At 37.5% G+C, this 22,555-nt stretch overlaps 1 protein-coding gene across 2 annotated transcripts in view; it reads left to right on the top strand.

Moving 5' to 3' along the window:
- Positions 1-289: 289 nt before the first annotated feature.
- The window catches only part of PLEKHH1 (pleckstrin homology, MyTH4 and FERM domain containing H1), a 72,145-nt gene continuing 49,879 nt past the window's right edge, over positions 290-22,555 (top strand). Inside the window, exons 1-2 of one of the 2 annotated variants that reach the window (XM_063117548.1) lie at positions 290-314; positions 17,644-17,812. In XM_063117548.1, the coding sequence (XP_062973618.1) occupies positions 17,687-17,812 (126 nt within the window). In that variant the 5' untranslated portion in view covers positions 290-314; positions 17,644-17,686. Of the gene's footprint in view, positions 315-17,643; positions 17,813-21,292; positions 21,311-22,555 lie in introns of those variants that run through there. The other variant, XM_063117549.1, reaches the window with a different exon arrangement.

Below are 22,555 nucleotides of genomic sequence, written 5' to 3'. Positions count from 1 at the left end.
TCGTCTAAGCGTTACCGCTATGTCTGCCTGTATTCAAACATTCCCTGTTATCCAGTCGCTGCCCTGGGGGTGTGGACATCTCATTTTGGTGCCAAAATCACCAGTTCTGATGGCGGTTCACCTCGTGTTTAGTCACACGCTCTCTACTGTTGCCTTCCTCGGAATTACCCCCCCCCTTGTATTGCTGTCTGCCCATTACTGCTGGAGCACTGAAATCAGAGAATATTGCGGGGAGGGGGGCGGAGGAAGTGGGTGTCCCACTGTAAGGAGAGAGTTGCTGCATGTGACAGTTAAAGAAACGCCCTGCTAATGCGGTAAGAGAAAGAGAATGTGTCCTGTTTAACTGGTGTTTTAATGAGTATAAGGAAGGAAAGTAACACTGTAAAAGATGAGTGCGCACCGAGATGTATAAAAACGGGATTGAGGGGAAAAAGTCATAAGTACTTATATACACAGTTAGGAGCACATGTGTAGATTTGCCCCATGACTAGGCAAGCCACTGGAAAGCTGACAAGCTACATAGTTTCTCCAAACACTTATTGAGCAAAACAATAACAACAAGGAGGTTGAAAGTGATCCACTTGTGAAATTCCCATCTTCCCATGGTTTTAGGGTGACCATATGGAAAGGAGGACAGGGCTCCTGTATCTTTAATAGTTGTATGAAAGGGAATTTCAGCAGGTGTCATTTGTATGCATGCAGCACCAGGTGAAATGCCCTCTTTGAGCTCCATCACACCGGGGGAGGGGAACACACTCTCTACCTACTCTTCTCTGCCTGTATTTTCGTTCCTCAGTTACTTCCTCTTTTCAAAAGAGGAAGTACATGACGAGCACCAGGCCCATTGAGTCCGCTGTTCTAATGGCGCTGCTTCTCCTGCACACAGCAGGAAAGAGCAACAATTCCGAGTTTAAAAAAACGTAGGACTTAACCAGGATTTTTTTTGTCACGCAAGGAAGGCCAGAAGGGGCGGGAGGCAGACAATGTCATGTGAGGGACCTGAGCAAACTCTGTGAGTGCCCAGTAACGAGCGTGCAATAAAACGCTCGTCAGATGGAGCTTTTCATCACAACAGTTAAAGCTGCAGGAGCCCTGCCGTCTTTTGTATCTGGTCACTCTAGTATAGCTCCTGTTTAACTGTTCGCCTTTCCATATGGTCATGCTACATGGTTTCACAGCCACAAATATATACCAGTATTTGCATTATAAGAACTTGCACAACCATAAACAAGCATGATAGTGGATCTTTCCAGCAGTTGCAGTTTCTAGGGTAGGATGCATTATTTAAAGCTGTGTTAGTGGTGAAACTAGATAAAATAATAATGAAACATCTGAAGTGGTAAATAGAGGGCTTCTTCAGTTAATATGGGAGGGCAGCTGTATTTATTTATTAACAGCATTTTTATACTGCCCATTAACAAAACATTCTATGGGGGTGTACAAAAATAGAAATGTGTGGTTGCCATAGTATGTGCAGGTGACAGGGAACAATCTCCACTTCTGCTCCCCGATGCAAATACCCATGTAAAACCAGGGCTACAATGTTTAGTTGATTAACTATTAGATTAATCCACCCTTGAAAATAACACCCCAAAAGTTACTAGACTGCAAATAAATAAATAAATCTCTCTCCTCTGCCAGTCCCTGGTCTGCTGGAGGCTAGCAGAGAAGAGATGGAGAGCTGCATGTCTAATCTGGGCATAGAAGGGCCGGCTCTCCTCCTGTAGCAGCCCATTTGATTTGTATGCAGTGTAGACAGGAGGGCCAGGGTGCTCATCTCTCCCCCACCAGCCTATTGACTCACCTGCAATAAATTCCATGAACTTGGCTGCCTCCAATTTGTATCACTACAACAATTTTTTTTGATAAATAAACCATATTTTTAAAACGTCATGCACTGAATATGAACTCTATGTTACCCCCAGTTAAAAATAATAGTTCAGAATGAGCCTTTGCATACTACCATAATGTCCTATAATACTGATTGTTAAAGCTGGATCCTTAATTACATTTTTTTTTTTTTTTGCATTTCTCTTTTAATAGATAAATACATTCACAATTGATATCATAAGATTGCCTACAAATGGCACAATACACTCACTAACCTAGTACTCCAAGGTGATTTATTTTTGCAAATTGGAAGTTAGGCTTTTGATTTTGAATATCATTTGTTCTGAAGTGCTTTTTAAAATGAACAGATGCAAAAATTGGACAGATCCAATGTTCTTCTAATTTTTTACAAAGACTCCTGTAACAATTTAATTTTATCTTTGATGCAAGTGAGGACGCAGCTAGCTTTATGTTGTGTCTTTCACTTCTAGCCTGCACTTCCATGTGGGAAGAAGACACTCTGTTATAAACAATAGATATGCCATTGCCCTCCAACAACAGAGTATCATGTGCTCCTTGACAAAAGCTCATACCTTTAGCTTTTTGACTTTGATTTGGAATGGAACTGTGCCACACAAGTTAGGCGTTCCCTTATTTATATTTATAAAAGAAACTTGCTATGTTGCAGTAACAGGATCAGTGTAATCGCTATATTGTTATCAAAGTAACAAACTAGGTGGTGAGGTGATACCTATTATTATGTTTGCACAGCACCACCAGGTAATATACTGAAGATGCAAGTATATGAAATCTGGGAGAGTGGGGAGAGACATTCCCATCAAGGCTCCAGGCTACCATACTTGAGTTGTGTGTACCAATGTACCATTCACCGATGTGTGTGTGTGGGGAGGGGGGAGTTCTCTAATGGTGCAATTGAGATTGAAGATGTATCTGATGAGAGTGACTTTGAATAGGATGTTGTGATTTTGGAGCAACCATGCAGCAGTATGGTACTGTGAATTTTGCTGCTGGTAGAACAAAGGATAGGTGGGTGATGTTTTGTCGTAGAATTATATCCTAATACCGTATTTCTTCAATTCTAAGACACACTTTTTCCCATATAAACATCTCTAAAAACGGGGTGCGTCTTAGAATCGCAGGTGTGTCTTAGGTGTTTTTTTCTGTTGGTGGTACTGAAATTAGTGTGCAACTTACAGTCGAAGAAATACGGTAGTCCATTTTCTAATTGCTGCATAATTTCTGATAGCAAGCTAAATGCAGAAAATGTTAGAATATAATATGCCATTGAAAGATTAGGGGTTCAGTCCTATGATGATAGTCGGCAGCCTCCAAAGATGGAGGCTGCTGGGTATGCTAATGCAAGGCAGCTAGAGCACGGAGAATAAGAACTAAAAACACAACACATTTTTGTAAGCTGAAGGAGAAAAGGCCTGATAGAATAAAAATGTCTTCATCTGGTGCTGAAAAGACCACAACGTAAGCATCAGGTGAGCCTCTCTGGGAGAGATTCCCTGATTCCACAACTGGGATGGTACCACAGCTGTGGTGCCTTACATTAGCTGGATGTAAATTCAATTTTAGGTCTGTTCCTTTAAATGCATCCTACAAAAAACTGCAGAAAAATTTGCAGGGAAGTTTTAACCCAAGCTTTTGGTGTGGAGGGAAGTTATTGTTTACCAAAAATAAATAAATAAATGCAGATGTTATGTAGTCCCCAGAGGCTTGCCCCCAAAGCCGTTTTCTAAGTACTGTCCTCCACTTCACCTCTCAGCCTAGACCTTTGTGAAACAATTCTGAATGTGTGGACAGTTAAATGATCATTATCATTATCAATGTTTGTTGTGGACATTTCATTTTAACAGAAAGAAGCTGGAATGGCAGGTCTGGATGCTGAAATCATTATTTTTAAACTACAGAGGATACATTCTGAACTGTCAAGGTTTTTTGCCATCTTGTACACCTCCGAGTCTTGGTGTACAAGATTTGAAGAGTTATTAGCACTGAGAAGCATACTGGAAATGCATTATCTAGCTAAAATAGAAAATAGATAACCTTATACGAAGGGCCAGCTTACCCATAGGATGCTATATAAAGAACCTGCAACTCAATTCTAAGTGTGTTCACTTGAAAGCAAGTTCCATTGAGATCAGTTAGACTTCTCAGTACATCTGTTCTTAAGAATGCAGCTCTGGTGACTTATAGGATAGGGGTTTCTGTCTAGTGAACTGTATACAGAAGTATTTCCTCTCTCTTCAAACTCATTTCATATGGATGATGTGATAAGCCTTCTCAGTAGTTCAAACCACTGCAAAATCCAGAACAAACACTCACTAGATGGAACAGGGTGATGCTATCATGAAACAGCCACACCTAATAGTAAAAAATTATCAGGAATGGGTCAGTACAGAGCAGCAGAAAAAATATGTTGGTGGTCTGCCAAAACATTCTAACTATATTCATATGTGAGCAAAGTGTTCTAATAAAACATTTTTTCCACAGCTGGCTGTGTCATATATTCAAGTGCGGCCTCCATTAACTCAACCAATGTTTTAGCCAGCTTTCAGGATTGCATGGAGCAACCCTCAAAGGCAGATTTCCAATTAACATTTTAAATGTAATGTTTGCTCATTTCCCACTGTACCTGCAACCATTTCTGCTAGTCCATTAATGGAGTGTTTCACTTCTGTGCCCACTCCCTCAAGTTTTCACCATCTCTCTACATTTCCATTCATTAAATTTGGGGACAGGGGGAAAAGGGCTTCCAAAGATGATTAAAGTGGACAAAGGGCCTTAGCTAAATATATTTCAGACAGAGGTAATGAATCCAGATCCTGCTGAGGCCCTATGAATTAGGCTTTATCTTTGGCCTCTTATTATCTGCTTTGCTTGGATACTTCATAACCAAAGCTTTGTTATAGAAGGGCTTCTGTCATCCATGAGGACACTTGGTGCATTGTGTCTACTGCCCAATTCAATTATCTCATGGCCTTCTAATGAAGGGACACATTGGCCATGTGCATTTGAAGTGCAAGCTATGCAACAGGCCTGTCATTCCTGCTTTCTTAGCAGAACCCACATACCAGGAGATTAAATACACACTGACAGGCTGCTGGAATAACCCTGCTGGGAAATATTAGAGCCAATGTAGCTTGGTGGTCTAGTTAGCTATGATGGGGAGAAAGAGACCATATGGGAAGTGGAGAAGCTTTGGTGATCTTTAGGAGGTGATAAGAAGGGCTGGTTGGTTCTATCTCTGCTCGGTCTGGGACAACTGAGTTTATAACATCTATGGGCTTAGACTGTTTATTTTTGTCTAATCTCATAAGCAGGTTTGATTGGAGCTCCTATCTTGGCAGTCCTAGTTGTTAAAGTTTGTTTACCTTTGAGACAGGATCCTGCTCTTCATTTCAGATTCTCTTAAACGTCATTAAAACGTCATTTAAAATTGGCATAGAATTTATGAATTATGTATTTTCCTGATATCCCTTACCATTGCTAGATTTTAGGAGGTAGTGATTTCCTTTATATAAAGAGGGAAATTATTCTTTTAGGGTGGGGTAGCACACAGACTTCAGCCAAGAAAGCAATGTTTTCAAAATTCATAAAGTGGGAAGAATGAAGTGGTACATATGCTGTGTCTTTATTATGGCAAAGTTCCATACAAATTGAGCAGTCAGTATTTACCTCATACAAAGCCATACATAGTAGGTTAGATACTCTCTCTCCTAACTCTCAAAGAGTGCAATGGTAGTAGAGAGGAAGAAGGAATGAAATGATGGAATGTCAACAGACAATAGGTAAAGGGTAGAAGAACAGAGACTAGGATTGGTAGAGAAAAATTCCATGAGGAGATGTGAAAATTAGGGCTGTTAATCATCGTACTTTTAAAAATTTAAATAAAATGCACAGTATCCAAGTATCTTTATACTAAAGAAGAATAAGATTGAATTAATCATTTTTAAAGCCTTTACTTTTCATTGATAGATCATATTTTCTTTTACATTCCTCATTACAGAAAAATGTCAGAATCAACAATAATCTCGTGCCCTTAACTTGCAGCTTTACCATTTAAATTTAAACTTTGTTCCCATTAAGTAAAGCATGTCTTATGAAGACAGAAAGGTCTCTTTCACCTTTGTCCCTCAGAGCCCCTCCCAAACTGCTGCCTCTACCCATGCAGAAACACATAAAGTACAGAAGGGTAAGGAAGGGAGGGTGTAAAGCTAGAGACAGTTACTGTTCAGAGAGCAGATTGAGAGTATAACCCTGGCAGAGCTTAATTTGTGCCAGCTCCAGATTCTATTTGCTCTACCAGATTCTGATAACTGCCATATCCCAAGGTGCATTAGCATTATATGTGAATCCCACTGTCTAGCATGATGTGCCCATTGCATTTTTTTTAAATTTTTTATTAAACAACATATAACAACAACAAAACATCAAATAAAAAACACTTGTTACATAAACATAAAATTACCTTAATATCAAATATTCAAATTTTACCAATTAAACATATTTATACTAAACATAACAGTGCCCCCCCCCCTCGGGATCTCATTCCTGTTTCCAAAAACTCATAGTTTCTTCTGTTGGTGGTTTCCCACTTCCTTTAGAAAATACAAACTCCAGGAACTTTTTCCATATACCCTCAAAATCATTTGTTTTTGCTATACCTTTTTTCATTTTAATATTACATGTCAATTTATCATTTATAGCAATGTCCCACACTTCTTTATACCATTCTTCAATACAATAGTCTCCTTGCATCTTCCAGTTCCTGGCTACAATCAGCCTCACAGCCGTCAACAGATTCGTTATTAGCTCTTTCGTTTCTTTATTACATTTAAGTTCTTCTTGCGGTGAAAGTAGTGCAATCCTCGGTGTGACTTCTACTTTAAATCCCACTATCTGCTCAATCTCATAAAAAACCATCTTCCACAACTTTTGCACATGTTTACAGTCCCACCACATATGTAAATACGTTCCTTTTTCACCACATCCCCTCCAACAATCTGCTGAAAGCTGATTATTAATCTTATTTAATCTGACCGGAGTTAAATACCACCTCCATACCAGTTTGTAGTAATTCTCCTTTATTCTTACTGACATATTTCTCAACACTCTCTGTCTCCATAATCCCTCCCATCTCTGCTGTCCTATCTGTATCTTCAAATCAGTCTCCCAAACCACTTTCCCACTACTATCCCACACTCCTTTCTCAGTTAATACATTATATATTTGACTCATTAACCCTTTTATCCCTATATTTTGTCCCTTATCAATTCCTTTTTTTCAATTAATTCCTCAAATTTCGTCTTCTCTCCACACTCTCTATTTTCTTTTACCCAATTTTTAGTCCATTGTTCCAATTGCCCATAGTTTAACCATGATAATTTCAAATCTTTTAAAACATCTTCCAACCTCTCTCTTGTATTCATCCCCTTTAACCATTCACTTAATCTCATTTTATTTTTCTCCTTTAAAACTTTACCTAATCTATTCTTTAAATTTTCAGGAAATTTCTTTAGCATTATCACTGGTGTTAGGGGGCGCGGAGCTTGGCAGCCATGGCGGTGGCAGGTTTCTTCTGAGGCTCTGAGCGGCGTTGCCGGAAAAAGCAATTATCTATTTTTTAATGGGCATAAATCTTTGAGCAAACGACAGGAAATGATTATAAAAGCTATCGGAGCTGGAAAGTGTTGAGAAGAGCCGATGGGATGAGGTGAGCTTGACGGAATGTCTTTATAAACTGCAGAGGCAAAACCGAAAGTAAAGTAACATGATTGATGTCGCAGTTTGAAAAGAAAGAACTTATGCTTGTTAGACGTTGATCTGATTTACAGCGATCCTCACTTCTCATCCTTTATCTTAAGTTGGAAAGATTGAAATACTGGCTTTGAAGTTGTTTGCTGTAATCTTTGTAAAGTGGAAAGTGGAAGCTGTTTGCGGTGTGCCGAGAAGGGGGGGGTGAAGGGGAAGAAACAGCATTCTGTGAGGGAGATGTGGGATTTTGAGAAACTGTGAATGATTGGATCTGATCCCCTCTAGTGAATGCTGTTGTGAACTGAATATATTTCCTCCCCCTCGGGAAGAAGGTGGTGTGTTTGGCACATAGAAGAGAAGCCAGTAAAAGTTGCTAAGGAAGTGGGGGCTCTAAGATTTATGCCCTACTCAGAAGGGTCCTATGTCCAACATTAAAAAAAAGATTAAGAAGTGGGAAAAGTTGAATAGACAAAAAAAGAAACCTTCAAATCATAATTTAACCCACCTCTCCCACCTGGAAGATACAGCCCCTGGAACAGACCAGGAAGACGAAGTTATAGACCCAGTTTCTTTGGATACAGTACCAAATAAAGAAAAGAATATGGCTGAAGGGGGAAAAGCAATGGACAGCAACTTTCCCTCCCTAGCAGAAATTAAGGCAGTTATTGTAGAGAATAATATCATCATTTTTAAAAAAATGGATCTGCAAATGAATGAATTTAGACAACAAATGCGTGTTCTTTCGGATAAGACCGCAGAAAACTCGGATAAGATCAAAGAGATAGAGGCAAAAGCGGAATTGGACCAGAAGAAGCAAGAGGCTTTTGAAAAATCAACAAATATTCAATTTAAGGAATGGGAATTACGTCTGATCGCCTTGGAAGACCAATCTCGTAGATCTTCAATTCGAATAAAGCAGCTGAAGCAGATACAAGGAGAAGATCTTAGAGAAATCATTCTGAACTGGTTCAAAGAGCTGACGCCTGACATACCAATAGATGGATCGGATCTGGACCGAGTCCACCGCGTGGGGGGGCAAAACTACAAAGGGACTAGAGATATTTTGGTGAAATTTGGTAACTATTATAAAAAAGAGCAAATCATGAAAGAATTGAGATCTTTGACCCAGTTACAATATAAAGGCAAAGCAGTGCAAATTTATAATGATCTTTCTCAACATACATTAAATTGGAGACGGAGTATTAAACCAATAACTGGAATGTTAATGCAGAACAAAATTCCATACGCATGGGGTTACCCGGTTTTCTTAAGATTTACATATGGGAGGAGGGAACACAGAGTAACCTCATTGGATCAAGGTAAAGAATTGCTGAAGAGGCTGGGTCTGGATGGGGAAGCAAATGGGGCTGGAGTGGGTGGGGGAGGGAATGAGGCTGGGACATCTGGAGAGTAAGAGAATTGTTAATTATGTTTGGAGATAATTGCAAATAGAAATGCTAATATAGAAACCTGCCGGCCAGGCGCAGCACTGCCTCCCCCCCCCTTTAAAGTAGATGGCTGGAGTACTAGACTCACGGGGATATGGGGGGGGATTAGAGTGGGGGGGTGGGGAGGGGGGGAAGGTAGGAGAGGAGGGATTGGGGTAGGAGGGTGGGGGTTTTATGTATGGAGTTTGTTTTTTTATGTAAGCAAGTTTGAACTGCTGAGCACAAGGGATCGGAAGAGATTTCAAAAGGGTGATTATGGATAAAAAGATAAAGGTATCAACACTCAATGTTAAAGGTTTGGGGGCAGTCGTGAAAAGGAAGAGAATAGAACAAATGCTTAATAAAGAGGGATCAGATATTATAATGGTCCAAGAGACACACCAAGGCTCCGAGAATTCGAATATGATAAAATTAAAGTGGTTAGCCTATTATGAAAAGTCATTAGGGACATCGAAAAAAAATGGAGTGGCCACTTTGATTTCAAAAAAAAGTGGGTTTATATTAGAAGAAGTAAAAAAGGATGATAAGGGCAGATATCTTATGTTAAAAGGTAAAATTGAGGGAAAGGTCTATACTTTGATTAATGTTTATGCCCCAAATGAGAGGCATAGAGAGTTTTTTATAAAGTTGTTTAAAGAAATAGAAGAATTTAAGGAGGGGTATGCTATATTAGCTGGGGATTTTAATATGGTTATGGATAATAAACGGGACAGGTCAAATCCCACTAATGCTGAAAAGAGGAACAATATGACTATATTGAATAAATTAGTAAAAGAAAATGATTATTTAGATTCGTGGCGTTTACTTAACGGGAATAGGCCTGGATTTTCATACTTTTCCCCAGTTCATCATACATACTCCAGGATAGATTATATATTTGTTTCAAAAGATTTTGCAACGAGGATTTGTAAAATGGAAATGGGGGTAATAAAAGTAACTGATCATGCCTTGTTAAGTCTAGAATTTACAGTTAAGAAAGATTATAAAGAGGCATATAGATGGAAGCTGAATACAAAGATATTGAAATATAATAAAATAGTAGATAAAATTCGGAAGGAATTGTCGGAGTCATGGGAAATTAATGAAAAAGGAGGAACAGCTGGGCCAGTCATTTGGGACACCATGAAGGCTGTAGCAAGAGGAATCTGTATTAGAGAAACATGTAGTTTAAAAAGACAACAACGTGCAGAACAGGAAAAGTTAGAGATAGAAATTAAAAACTTGGAGGAAAGATATTGGCGAGTTAAAGATAAATATAAATTAGTGGAAATACAAGCTAAGAAGAAACAATTAGAAAATTTAAATATAGAAGAGATTCAAAAGAATTTAATGTATATGAAAAGGGAATATTTTGAAAACAGTGATAAGAACTCGAGGTTGCTTGCCAAGCTCACACAAAAAGAAAAAGGGAGGAATGGGATAGAAACGTTGAAAGATAGCCGAGGGAATTATTGTCATGCAATGAAAGCTAAAATAAAAAATTTTCAGGAATTCTATCAGGAATTGTATAAGGGTAAAGAAAGTCAACAAGAAAAGGTGGAGGAGTATATTGGAAGGTTTATAAAGAAGGGAATAAAATTAGAATATAAGGAGTTAATGGAGTCAGTAATAACTCAAAGAGAAGTTGAAGAGGTTATTGATAAGTTAAAAGTTGGTAAATCACCGGGAGCAGATGGTTTGGGTCCAGAATATTATAAGGTCTTCAAAGACTGTTTAGTTCCAAAATTAATGGAACTTTATAATAGGATATTATCAGGAGAGAAGATACCTGAATCATGGGAACATTCAGTGATAATTCTGATCCCAAAACCAGATAAAGATTTGACTAATCCCGATTCTTATAGACCTATTTCTTTAATAAATCAGGATGCTAAAATTTTTACATCTATTATGGCCAAACGGCTAAATAAATTTTTGGCAGAATATATAGGAGCAGATCAATGTGGGTTTGTGGTAGGAAGGCATATGCATAATTTAGTGGGTAGAGTTTTAAATGTAATAAATGTAATAAAAAAAGCAAATATTAAGGCAGGTATTATGGCATTAGATATTTTTAAAGCTTTTGATTGTGTGAGCTGGCAGGCACTAAAGAGTATTATAGATAAATTGGGATTTGGAAATAAATTTAAAAATGTAATAGAACAGCTATATTCCCAAAATACGGCGGTAGTGGTGGTAAATGACGGACTTACTGAAAAGATACGACTAGCCAGAGGAACAAGACAAGGATGTCCGCTCTCGCCGGTCCTGTTTGTAATGGTTATGGAAGTTTTGGCGAAGGCACTAAGGGAGGATGAAGAGTTAGAAGGAATTGGAGAGGTAAGGGAAATAAAGTTAAACATGTTTGCGGATGACACTTTATTGACCATTAAGAATCCATTAAGAAAGTTAGAAAGAATTAAATATCAGTTGAGGGAATTTGAGGAAATTACAGGGTTAAAAATAAATTGGTCTAAATCAGAGATGATGTTGTTTAACTATACCAAGAAGGAAGAAAAGGATTGGGAATTTAAGGGAATGGAATTGAAAGTTAAGAATGAGATTAAATATTTGGGAATTAAAATTACAAAAAATTTAGAGAATCTTGAAAAGGAAAATTTAACGAGGTTAAAGAAAGAGGTATTAGAGAAATTGGAGAAATATAAAAGATTAAATTTATCTTGGTTCGGAAGAATAGCCTTAATAAAAATGAAGATATTAGCTAAAATTAATTTTGTATTTAGAATGTTACCTATAAAAATATCAGAAACCGAGATAAAAAGTTGGCAAAATATTATTAATAAATATTGTAATGGAGAAAAGAGAGCAAGAGTGAATAAAAATAATTGGTACCTAAGCCAAAAAAAGGGGGGAATGGGTCTCCCAAACATAAAATTATACTACGTAGCAAATAGATTAAGACATGTTGTAGAAGCAATTATGGGAGTAGGAGATTTATATTGGATGGAAGAAAAAACCATAAATAAGGTAGAGATGAATTTGGAGAATGTTTTTTTTAAAGACGGAGGAAGAAAGTGGGTTGGAAGTATAGATAATCCACTCCTGAGGACTCAATGGGAAATTTGGAGTAAATTTAAAGGGAAGCTGCTTCCGAGCAACTCTCCCCTAGCACCGATAATAATGTTAAAGAATTTCCCAGAGGATCTAAAGGGTAGATTATGTAAAATATTAAAAGAGAAAAATAAAATAAGATTAAAGGATTGGGTAAGAGATATTAAAATAAGAGAGGATATGGAAAATTTGTTAAAGGAGAAGAAGCTATCTTGGCTAGAATATGGTCAATTAGAGCAATGGAATAAAAAGTGGATTAAAGATAATAGAATGTGTAGAAAGATGACGAGGTTTGAAGAATTAGTAGTAAGTAAGGAGGAAGGGAAAGGAGGGAGTATAGTTTCAAAAGGATTAATGAGTGAAATATATAAAATATTGTTAGAGAAGGAGTTTAGAGAGAATACAGAGAAAATGGTTTGGGAATCAGATTTGAAGATACAAATAGGGCGACAGAGCTGGGAGGGACTATGGAAACAAAGAGTGTTGAGAAGTTTATCAGTAAGAATAAAGGAGAATTATTTTAAAATCCTATGGAGGTGGTACCTAACCCCGGTTAGATTGAATAAGATAAGTGATCAACATTCAGCAAATTGTTGGAGAGGTTGTGGGGAAAAAGGAACGTATTTACATATGTGGTGGCAATGCAAATATGTACAAAGATTATGGAAGATGGTGTTCTCAGAAATTGAAGAAATAGTGGGAATGAAAATAGAACAAACACCAAAAATAGCATTGCTGTCACTATTTGAAGATATAAAGTGTGGAAAAGGAACTATAGAGCTGATATCGAATTTGTTGGTTGCAGCACGACTGATGGTAGCTAGGAACTGGAAGGTCCAAGGGGAATATACTATTGAGGAATGGTACAAAGAAGTCTGGGACATAGCCATTAATGATAAACTGACATGTAATATTAAGTGGAGAAAAGGCGTAACTAAAATAAATGAGTTCGAAGGAATTTGGAAACAGTTCCTAGTGTTTGTGTTTACTAAGGGAAGTGGGAAACCACCAGCAGAAGAAACGATTAGATTTTGGACTCAAGAATGATCCCGAGGTGGGGGGTGCACTTTTATGTTAAGAACGAAGATGTTGTAGTATGATAAGGTATATGTAATAGTTTTTGATATTTGTACTCAACAATCATTCAATATGTATGCAGCAGATATTTGATGTTTTTCTTTTTCTTATTGTGTTTTGTTTCAGTTATATTTTGGTAATGTTTATCTATGTTTATATAGTGTTGAAAATGAATAAAAAATTTAAAAAAAAAAATCACTGGTGTTAAAGGGGAATTAATTGAAAGCAATTCCTTTTTATATTTATTCCAAAGTTCCCAATGGAACTTCAAAAAGTAATTATCTATTTCGTTAAGCCAATTGCCCTTCCCTTTTTCCTTAAAAAATACATTCTGCAAATTTAGCTCAATATTATCTAATGTATTTTCTTCCATCCATTCTAAGTCCCCTACCCCTAAAATTGCTTCAGCAATGTGTCTTAACCTGTTTGCTATATAATAGTACTCAAGGTTCGGGAGACCCAATCCACCCTTCTTTTGATTTATATACCATTTACTTTTGTTAATTCTTGCTTTCTTCTCCGCATTGCAGTAATTATTTATAAGATTCTGCCAACTTTTTAACTCTAAATCTGAAATTCTTATTGGTAACATCCTGAAAATAAAATTGATCTTTGGCAAAATTTTCATCTTTATTAAAGCTATTCTTCCAAACCAAGAAAGATTCAGTTTCTTATACTTCTTTAGCTTTTCTATTACCTCTTTTTTCAATCCATTTAAATTTTCACTTTCCAAATCTTCTAAATTTTTAGTAATCTTAATACCCAAATATTTAATTTTTTCTTTACTATTCAAAACTGAAGCCTTCCCTTCCCATTCCTTCTCTTCCTTTTTAGTGTAATTAAATAACATCAACTCGGATTTTGCCCAATTTATTCTTAACCCCGTAACTTCTTCAAATTCTTTTAACTGCTGTCTAATTCTTTCCATTTTGCTTATCGGATCTCTAATAGTCATCAATGTATCATCTGCAAACATATTCAACTTAATTTTCTTTCTACTACCTATCCCCTCTATCTCCCCATCTTCTCTTATTGCATTTGCCAACAATTCCATCACCAATACAAACAGGACTGGCGAGAGTGGGCATCCTTGTCTTGTCCCTCTGGCTAGTCGTATCTTATCCGTTATTCCATCATTTACTACCACTATAGCTGTGTTTTTAGAGTATAACTGCTCTATTATTGCTCTGAATTTATTACCAAATCCCATTTTGATTAAAACCAACTTTAAAGTTTGCCAACTCACACAATCAAAAGCCTTAAAAATATCTAGCGCTAAAATACCCGCCTTATTCTTTGACTTTTTTATCCCCTGTATTGCATTTAAGACTCTCCCTATTAATGTATGCATCTGTCTGCCTGCTATAAAACCACATTGGTCTTCCCCTACATAATTTGCTATAAATTTATTTAATCTTTTGGCCAAAATAGTTGAAAAAATTTTAGCATCTTGATTTATTAACGAAATTGGTCTATATGAATCAGGGAGAGTCAAATCCTTATCCGGTTTCGGGATTAAAATTATTATAGAATGCTCCCATGACTCTGGAATCTTCTCCCCTTCCATTATTGCATTATATAATTTCAACAACTTTGGCACTATTAATGTTTTAAATCTTTTATAAAACTCTGGTCCCAAACCATCTACCCCCGGTGATTTCCCTACTTTAAGCTGATCTATGACCTCCTCTATTTCACATTGCAGTATGTTACTATCCATAATTTTCTTATGCTCTTTTTCTAATCCTTTTTTCACAAATTTACCCACATACTCTTCCTTCCTCTTCGTTTGAGTATCTCTTTCCTTGTATAAATCTTCAAAAAATTGCTGAAAATTTTTTATTTTATCCTTCATCATATGACAATAATTACCCTGCTTATTTTTTACTGCCCCTATCCCATTTTTAGCTTTTTCCTTTTGTGTGAGTTTGGCAAGCATCTTCAAGTTCCTGTTACTATTTTGAAAGTATTCCCTTTTCATATAAATTAAGTTCCTCTGAACCTCTTCTAAATTAATATTTTCTAGTTCCTTTTTTTTGCCTGTACTTCTATTAATTTATATTTATTTTTAGTTTGCCAAAATTCATTTTCCAACTTCATTATCTCATTCTCTAAAGTAACCTGCCTTACCTCCTGTTGTCTTTTTAGATTACACAATTCCCTAATACAATTCCCCCTAAACACAGCCTTCATGGTATCCCAAACCACTGCCGTTCTTGTTCCCCCCTTCTCATTTATTTCCCATGTTTCTGACAGTTCCTTCTGCATTTTCTCAATTACTTTATCGTACTTAAATAGTATTCAGTCTCCACCTTAATGCTTGTTTGTAATCCTTATCAACTGCGAAAACTAAACTTACTAATGCATGATCCGTTACCTTGATTGTCGCCAATTCCATTTTACATATCTTAGTTAAAAAATCTCTGGATACAAAAATATGATCAATCCTGGAGTATGTGTGATGGACTGGAGAATAAAATGTAAATCCTGGGTCAGCCCCTCTAAGAACTCGCCAAGAATCAACAAAATCCTTTTCTTTAATTAATTTGTTTAACATAGTGATATTATTTCTTTTTTCTATCTCAGAGGGATTTGACCTATCTAGTCTATTATTCATAACCATATTAAAATCTCCAGCCAAAATAGCATACCCCTCCTTAAATTCTTCAATCTCTCTTAATACCTCCTCATAAAATTCTTTTTGTTTATTATTTGGAGCATACATATTGATCAAAGTATACATTTTCCCTTCCAATTGACCCTTTATCATAAGATATCTCCCATTCTCATCTTTTTTAATATTTTCCATCACAAACCCACTTCTTTTTGAAATCAAGATGGCCACTCCATTTTTTTTTTGATGTCCCCAAAGACACTTCGTAAAACACTGGCCATTTCAAACGAATAACATTATTTTTTTCTTTAAATTGATGAGTTTCTTGCAAAAAAATTATATCAGAACCATCCCTATTTAGCAATTGTTCAATCCTTCTCCTTTTTACGACCGCCCCCAGACCTTTAACATTGAGTGTTGAGATTCTTATCTTCTTATCCATATCTAATTCTTTGAACTTCTTCTCGATCCCGAACGTGTTGAAAACTTAACTTACATACATAAAAATACAACAACCCACACAAACCCTTCCCTCCCACCCCACTTCCCCTTCCCCTCCCATCTCTTTTCCCCCCAATATATCTCCGGGAGTCTAACACTCCGGCCATTATTTTAACCCTTGGGGGGGGGGAAAATCAGCCAGGAACCCAAAGCCAGTAGGATCTAATATGATTATACTTCTTATCATCCCTATAATATCCACTTTACACCACTCCCCCTACTGCACCTCTTTCTTCTTCGTCATCACTCTTTGCGTTACCACCGGCTTCTCCTTGCGGACCCAAACCTAAGCTCTCCAGAAGCTCCATTGCATTTTTCTTCCTATGAAGTAACTTCAGCCAGTCCTTGTACATCAGCCTTCTGCAACCTGAATCCCTCTGGATGTATTGGCTGGCTGGGGGATTCTGGGAATTGTACCCTAACACATCTAGAAGGCATCAGGTTGGGAAAGGCTGCTGTGCATCTAAAATTAATGAGCATATAATCCAGATAGCTTTGAACAGTGGAATAACTTACTTCAGCCTTCCCTAACCTGGTGCCTTCCAGATATGTTAGACTACAACCCCCATAAATCCAAAGAAGCATGGCTGGGAAATATGGGAGTTGTAGTCCAATACATCTGGAGAGCACCATGTTTGGGAAGGCTGTCTAACTTTGCAAACATGCTATAGGCCCTATATCTGTGTGTGTGTGGGGGGGGGGGGTTAATAGTATGTTGTTAGTTTGGCAAGAAGGTAGACAGAGCCTGGATGCCAACTATTGTTGGCACTGTGGCAACCAAAACTGCTATACAGAATCAGATCGCTAATCATCTTTCAGATGTATTATATATAGTACTGGAAACAATGTGACTTGTTTGGAACATTAATACTATTTTACCGTTGCTCTGTTTCATAAGAAACACCATGTAGGAAATCAACAGGTTTTCTCTTATTATGTTTGTCTCTCGTGCATGATAGCTGCTACTGGTTCATACCACACTTCTCAGGTATATCACATGTTTTCCCTTAATTTGGTTACTGTGCACTTGATGACTGGCAGACGAATTTGGTTCCACTGAATTTGGTTCCACTGAAAAAGCATTACTGATGAGTTGTTACAATCATCCAGTGATGACCATGCATGTATGAACTTGCTTTGGTAAAATGTGTCCGTCATTCGTGTCACAGGATATCATGTGAATATTTCCTGTTGTTTTATTTGCTGTGAAGTAAATGAAATGTTGGTAAACACTTTTATGTTAACAGTGTTTGCCCCTGTGTGGTGAGGATACTATAAAGATGACAAAAGACATTTTAATTTTTTCACATTGTTTTCCTCTTTGCCTCACTCATTTAGGACGCTTTGAGTAGGTCATCCTGGGGTGAAGAAAGGGTTCAAAATGGCTGAGCTCGCAGCCGAGAATGGAAACACCACGGACTGGCAAAAACGATGTCTTGCGTTGGAGACACAGCTCTTCAAATTCCGCCTGCAAGCTAGTAAGATCCGGGAGCTTCTTGCTGAGAAGGTGATTTTATGCTTATTGTAGGTGGTAGGATGAGATCAGCCAACAAGGAAGATTATGGTCCCCCACTCATATTTTATCATAGATAATTAAGTAGTTTCAACTTAAAATTGCTACAGTGCACTACAAGAAAGACTAGTGAAGCTATCTATCACATATTTATTCATCAACTAGAGTTATTTTTTTATAAACACCACCTAATTCTCTGAGAAGAGACTTAAGAGGGTTAACAAAATCCAAAGAAACATGAAAATAGAAATATACACTAAAATATATATTAAAATGCAATTTCTGCAGAATGCCACAACAACAACAAATATTATAAAACACACATAAGATTAATGATACATGCTAGCTTTAATGTGGTTTTGTTTAATGTTTCAGTTTGTGCCACCTGAGGATATGGGCAGAATCCTTTGAGGGGTGAGGCTGAAATCTACATGTGTGATGAGGCTGACATCTGCATGTGTGATCCATGTCCTGAGACTTGGCTGAGTGGACTTAAGAAAGGGTGTGATACCAATGAGACTGAAGGAAGCCATTTTATGTTACTTGTAACTCACTTTGGTAGGATTTGTACCCTGAAAGATGACATATGAATACTTGTAATAAATTAATACATTTTGGGACTGGATATAATAACATTTGATGTACATGCAAAAGTCTTGGTCTGTGTTCTGCCTGAATAACATGCAGGTCACCAAAAGTTTTTCATCTTAATCCTGAGACTTTTGAGTACTTTTAAAATAGTAATACTGTAGATGTTTATGGTGGTTATATAGGGAGGTTCAGCAAACACTATAGCTTGATCTTTTTGTGTTGATAAATACAATTCATTGTTGGCACATGAGCTACTGAGAAGCTGAGCATTGCTTAGCTAAACTAACTTTAGTGTCAGCTCAACCCCTATCTTAAATATTTTGAGGGGTACTTGGATGGCTTTGAAATCATGATGCCATCTTTGAAATCCAATGCCTAATTTCTCACCCTCTGTGTGTGTCTGTTTATATAATCTCCAAACCCTATTTCTTTCCTTGGAAATTCTTGGTTTCACCTAGTCAGTGCTTTTGAAAAGAATTCCATTGGAATGGCGACGAAACTATAAACCTGTCTGATCACTCTCCACTCTACAGAGCACCGACTCATTGGGGACTCCTCTGAAAAGGGAAATGAAGACTCTGTGGAATTAATCTAGTCCTGGGGTGGGTGTCAAAGTACTGACCCCTTTGTTGAGATTAGACAGCAGCTTGGTTCAGTGGTCAGGTTACTCTGTAACTGGGTGTACAGCTTAGTGATGTGTTTTTTCATCTCAAAGGCCAAAGAGCAAGCAGTCTGCATTGCGACAAAAGCTTGTCAAAAGTTTCAAACTAACAGAATGATTGAAAGTATACTTTTGCCTTAATACTGAGAATGTATTAATATATTCATTTGTGATTCATCCATTAATTCAGATAAGTACTACAACTGAGACACATACGTTTCAATTCTTAAAATATAAGGTCCCAGAACTACAGGTCTAACGGCAGGCTCACACACGAAAATATTTAATTGTTTATTTATTCTGGATTTTGATATCCCATTCTTCAATAAATTCTCAGGACAGCTTACAATGGATTATTTCACGACTGCAGCATCTAGTGGTGATTTTCATATGCATGAACACACCAAGGTGGAATATACATATGATTTCACATCTTCAAACACAATTCTTTTCTAAGGATTCAGTTCACATACACAGTTTTAATTGCAAACTGCCCAGAGAACTTCAGCTATTGGGCAGTATAAAAATGTAATAAATAAATAAAAATAAAAATTTGGCTTTGAGCCATCGTGTTTTCAGTAATGAAGTGATGTGAAATCAAGTGACTGCATATGGATGTGTAAACTACCCCCAAGTCCTTATTAAATTTATAGAGACAGCTAGAATGTCTTTGTAATAAAAACCCTCTGTATGGCATTCTGTCATGGCCCTTCTGAGAGACTCAAGACAGGTGCCATGCTATTTTTTTTAATAAGAATAAGTTCAAAGGTTAATCAGAATAAGTTCAAAGCTTTTGTGGAAATTAAAATATACTGGAATCCAGAATGCTATGTGTTGTATGACCTTGGTAACTAGCATTTACTTCTACTCTCTAGTTTTGCCACAGAGTTGCACACACCAGGGAAAAGCGGGGTAATATTCTGTTGATGAGCGACATAGCAGACTGTTGCCATGGCAGCATGATGACCCTGTTAGAAATTAGCTATGGGGCCTCTCAGGGGTGGGGGGGAGAACTGGGGCTGAATCTAATTAATTTTAAAAAGAAAGAAAAAAGAAGGGAAAATATTTCGATTTTAACACGAATGCCTGGCTAAGCTTAGAAGTGGATGCGTGCATACACAGGATTTCCTGTGCACCTTTTTCAGGGGCCCTTGGGTAGGACGTTCATACTGAATGTTAATATATCTTCACATAGTAAATCTGGAAATGCATTCAAGGATCTCATGTCTTTGGTAGCTGGCATTTACTTACACAGTTGTGCACACAATGGGAAGGAGCAGTAATATTCTGTTGATGAGTGATACGGCAAACAGTTCCCATGGCAGCATGATGGCCCAGTGTCAACAAATGAGCAGTGGGGCATGAATCTTTGGCCATCCTCTTCACCTTTGAGACATTCGTTGGGTGGATAATAGGGCTTTATTTTTCTGCAGGGTGTGGAAGGGGACAGTATGGCAGGCTGATGATCAGAAACATAGGAACAGAATTTTGAAAACCGTATTTAAGTGTTTGCTTTGCAGCCAGTTAGCTGTGCGGTTCAGTTTTCTCATCGGTAAAATACATGGAAAGAGCCATTTGAATGCTCTGCATATTGTTAGTTCATCCCCAGAAAGCCTAGAAGTATGCCTGAAACTCAAAAGCACCAAGAAATTACACTCTGGTCTGATGTAAAATAACAGAGCAGCTGTTTTAATATTATACAGCAAGACAATGAAGTGGAAAAAGGAAGAAGAATACTAGTTATTTTTAGACTGAATCAGGCTAGGTGGATTTTTATTAAATTATCTGGCAGATTGGCAAGAGATGGTATGAGATTTTTAATGAATGCAGATGGTGTGGATATTGATTCAGTTTGGAGGCAAGGAATGTTCTACTCTTACAAAGGAGCACAGGTTTTCTGGAGAGCTCTTCCTCTAAAATACCAGTCTGGTCCTGCTTATTTATCATCTGTGAACCGCCCAGAGAGCTCTGGCTATTGGGCGGTATAGAAATGTAATAAATAAATCAGTGAAATATACCAGTAAGTGGGGAAGTCCTTGAGAGATAGGGGATACTGAGAAATTCAGCCATGATGGATCTCATATGTTAGTTATAGGCATCTTCCTAGCACCTTGTCTAATATGTGTTTGCTATTTTGTAAGACTGTTCATGGCAGCTAAGAACAAAAGGATCCTGATGGTAATGTTTGAGCTATGAGCTACTAGCATACTTAAAAGTTCATGACCTATGTGTCCTCTTCTGTAAGTGACATAGGGCTCCATCACACTAGAGTTATAGCCCGCTGTCAACGTGGGTTGTGTGCAAAGGACTCAGATGACATCATCCATGTCCTGCCCTGACCTCACTTTCCCCCCTCTTCTTAGCACTTTTTTTTGACGTGGGGAAAGTCTGGTTCTTCCAGTAAATCAAAAGGATAACGCGCTACCCTCAACGTATATTTTCATCCATCGTTTTCAATCCGATGTTCTGTGGGTGTATTTTCAAGGGGCAGAGAGGGGAGTGCCTTTTCTCTAGCGGGCATTTTCACTTTAAAAGAAATGTGGAAAATGCACCCTTCTTGCCAGCAGCGCCTTCATTTTGGCACAGTGATAGCTCTAAAGGAGGGCTTTAGCCATGCCAAGTTTGAATCAGATTGGGTCATCCCTTGATTTTTTTATATTTTTTTAAAATTCCCCCCCTTAAACACTTTTCCTGGTAGTTCACTAATGCGAAGGATCGACCTTCCTTTGAGCATGCAAAGCTGTGCTTCTTCAAATTTATAAACTACAGATCTGCTGGTTCCCTTACTCAAAAGTAAATCCCATCCATTTCAACTGCATTTACATCCCACTCATACTAATGCATGCTTATCTTTGAGTAATCCCCATTGAATAGAGAGAGACTTACTTCTGAGTAAACACATATAGAACTGACTTTAATAGAGACATTCCCTTCAGGGCTGTTGAACCATAATTCAAGGACATGTTTTACAAAACCAAATGAGGACCATAAGAGTAGGAGGGCAAGCACTGAAGACCCTTTAGTTGATCCCATCGGAGGTTGTAAATCGACTCTGAAAGTCCATAGTATTTAGCATTGTATCATTCTTATGTTTGATGGCATAGAAAGGTATGAGCATCATTGTTAGCACTTTCTGAAAGGCTTGGTAAGGATAAATAGCACTTTTTGTAACAGTGGAATTGTTTAATTGTTTTAATTTCTGTTCTAAGCCACCCAGACAACTTTGTGTTCCTTGTAAATACAATCAATTAATTAGAATGCTGACTGCTAATGGTGAATGCTAATTGTTGGAGTGATAAGCAGCATGTTAAAGGCAGGGATACTGGAAGGTATCATTTTCAACCATGTAATGTAATGAGAAAATGGTTGCTGATGTTGCTCTTAAATACCTCTCTTCCTGGTTTGACGTAATCACATAACTCTAGCAATTCCAGAGATCATCATGATGTGAGTTGGGTTTGACTCTAAAGATATAAAGGGTTTTT

The sequence above is a fragment of the Elgaria multicarinata genome, chromosome 2, assembly GCF_023053635.1.
Source record: "Elgaria multicarinata webbii isolate HBS135686 ecotype San Diego chromosome 2, rElgMul1.1.pri, whole genome shotgun sequence".
Lineage (NCBI taxonomy): Eukaryota > Metazoa > Chordata > Lepidosauria > Squamata > Anguidae > Elgaria > Elgaria multicarinata.
This window is presented reverse-complemented; position numbering and strand designations above follow the sequence as displayed.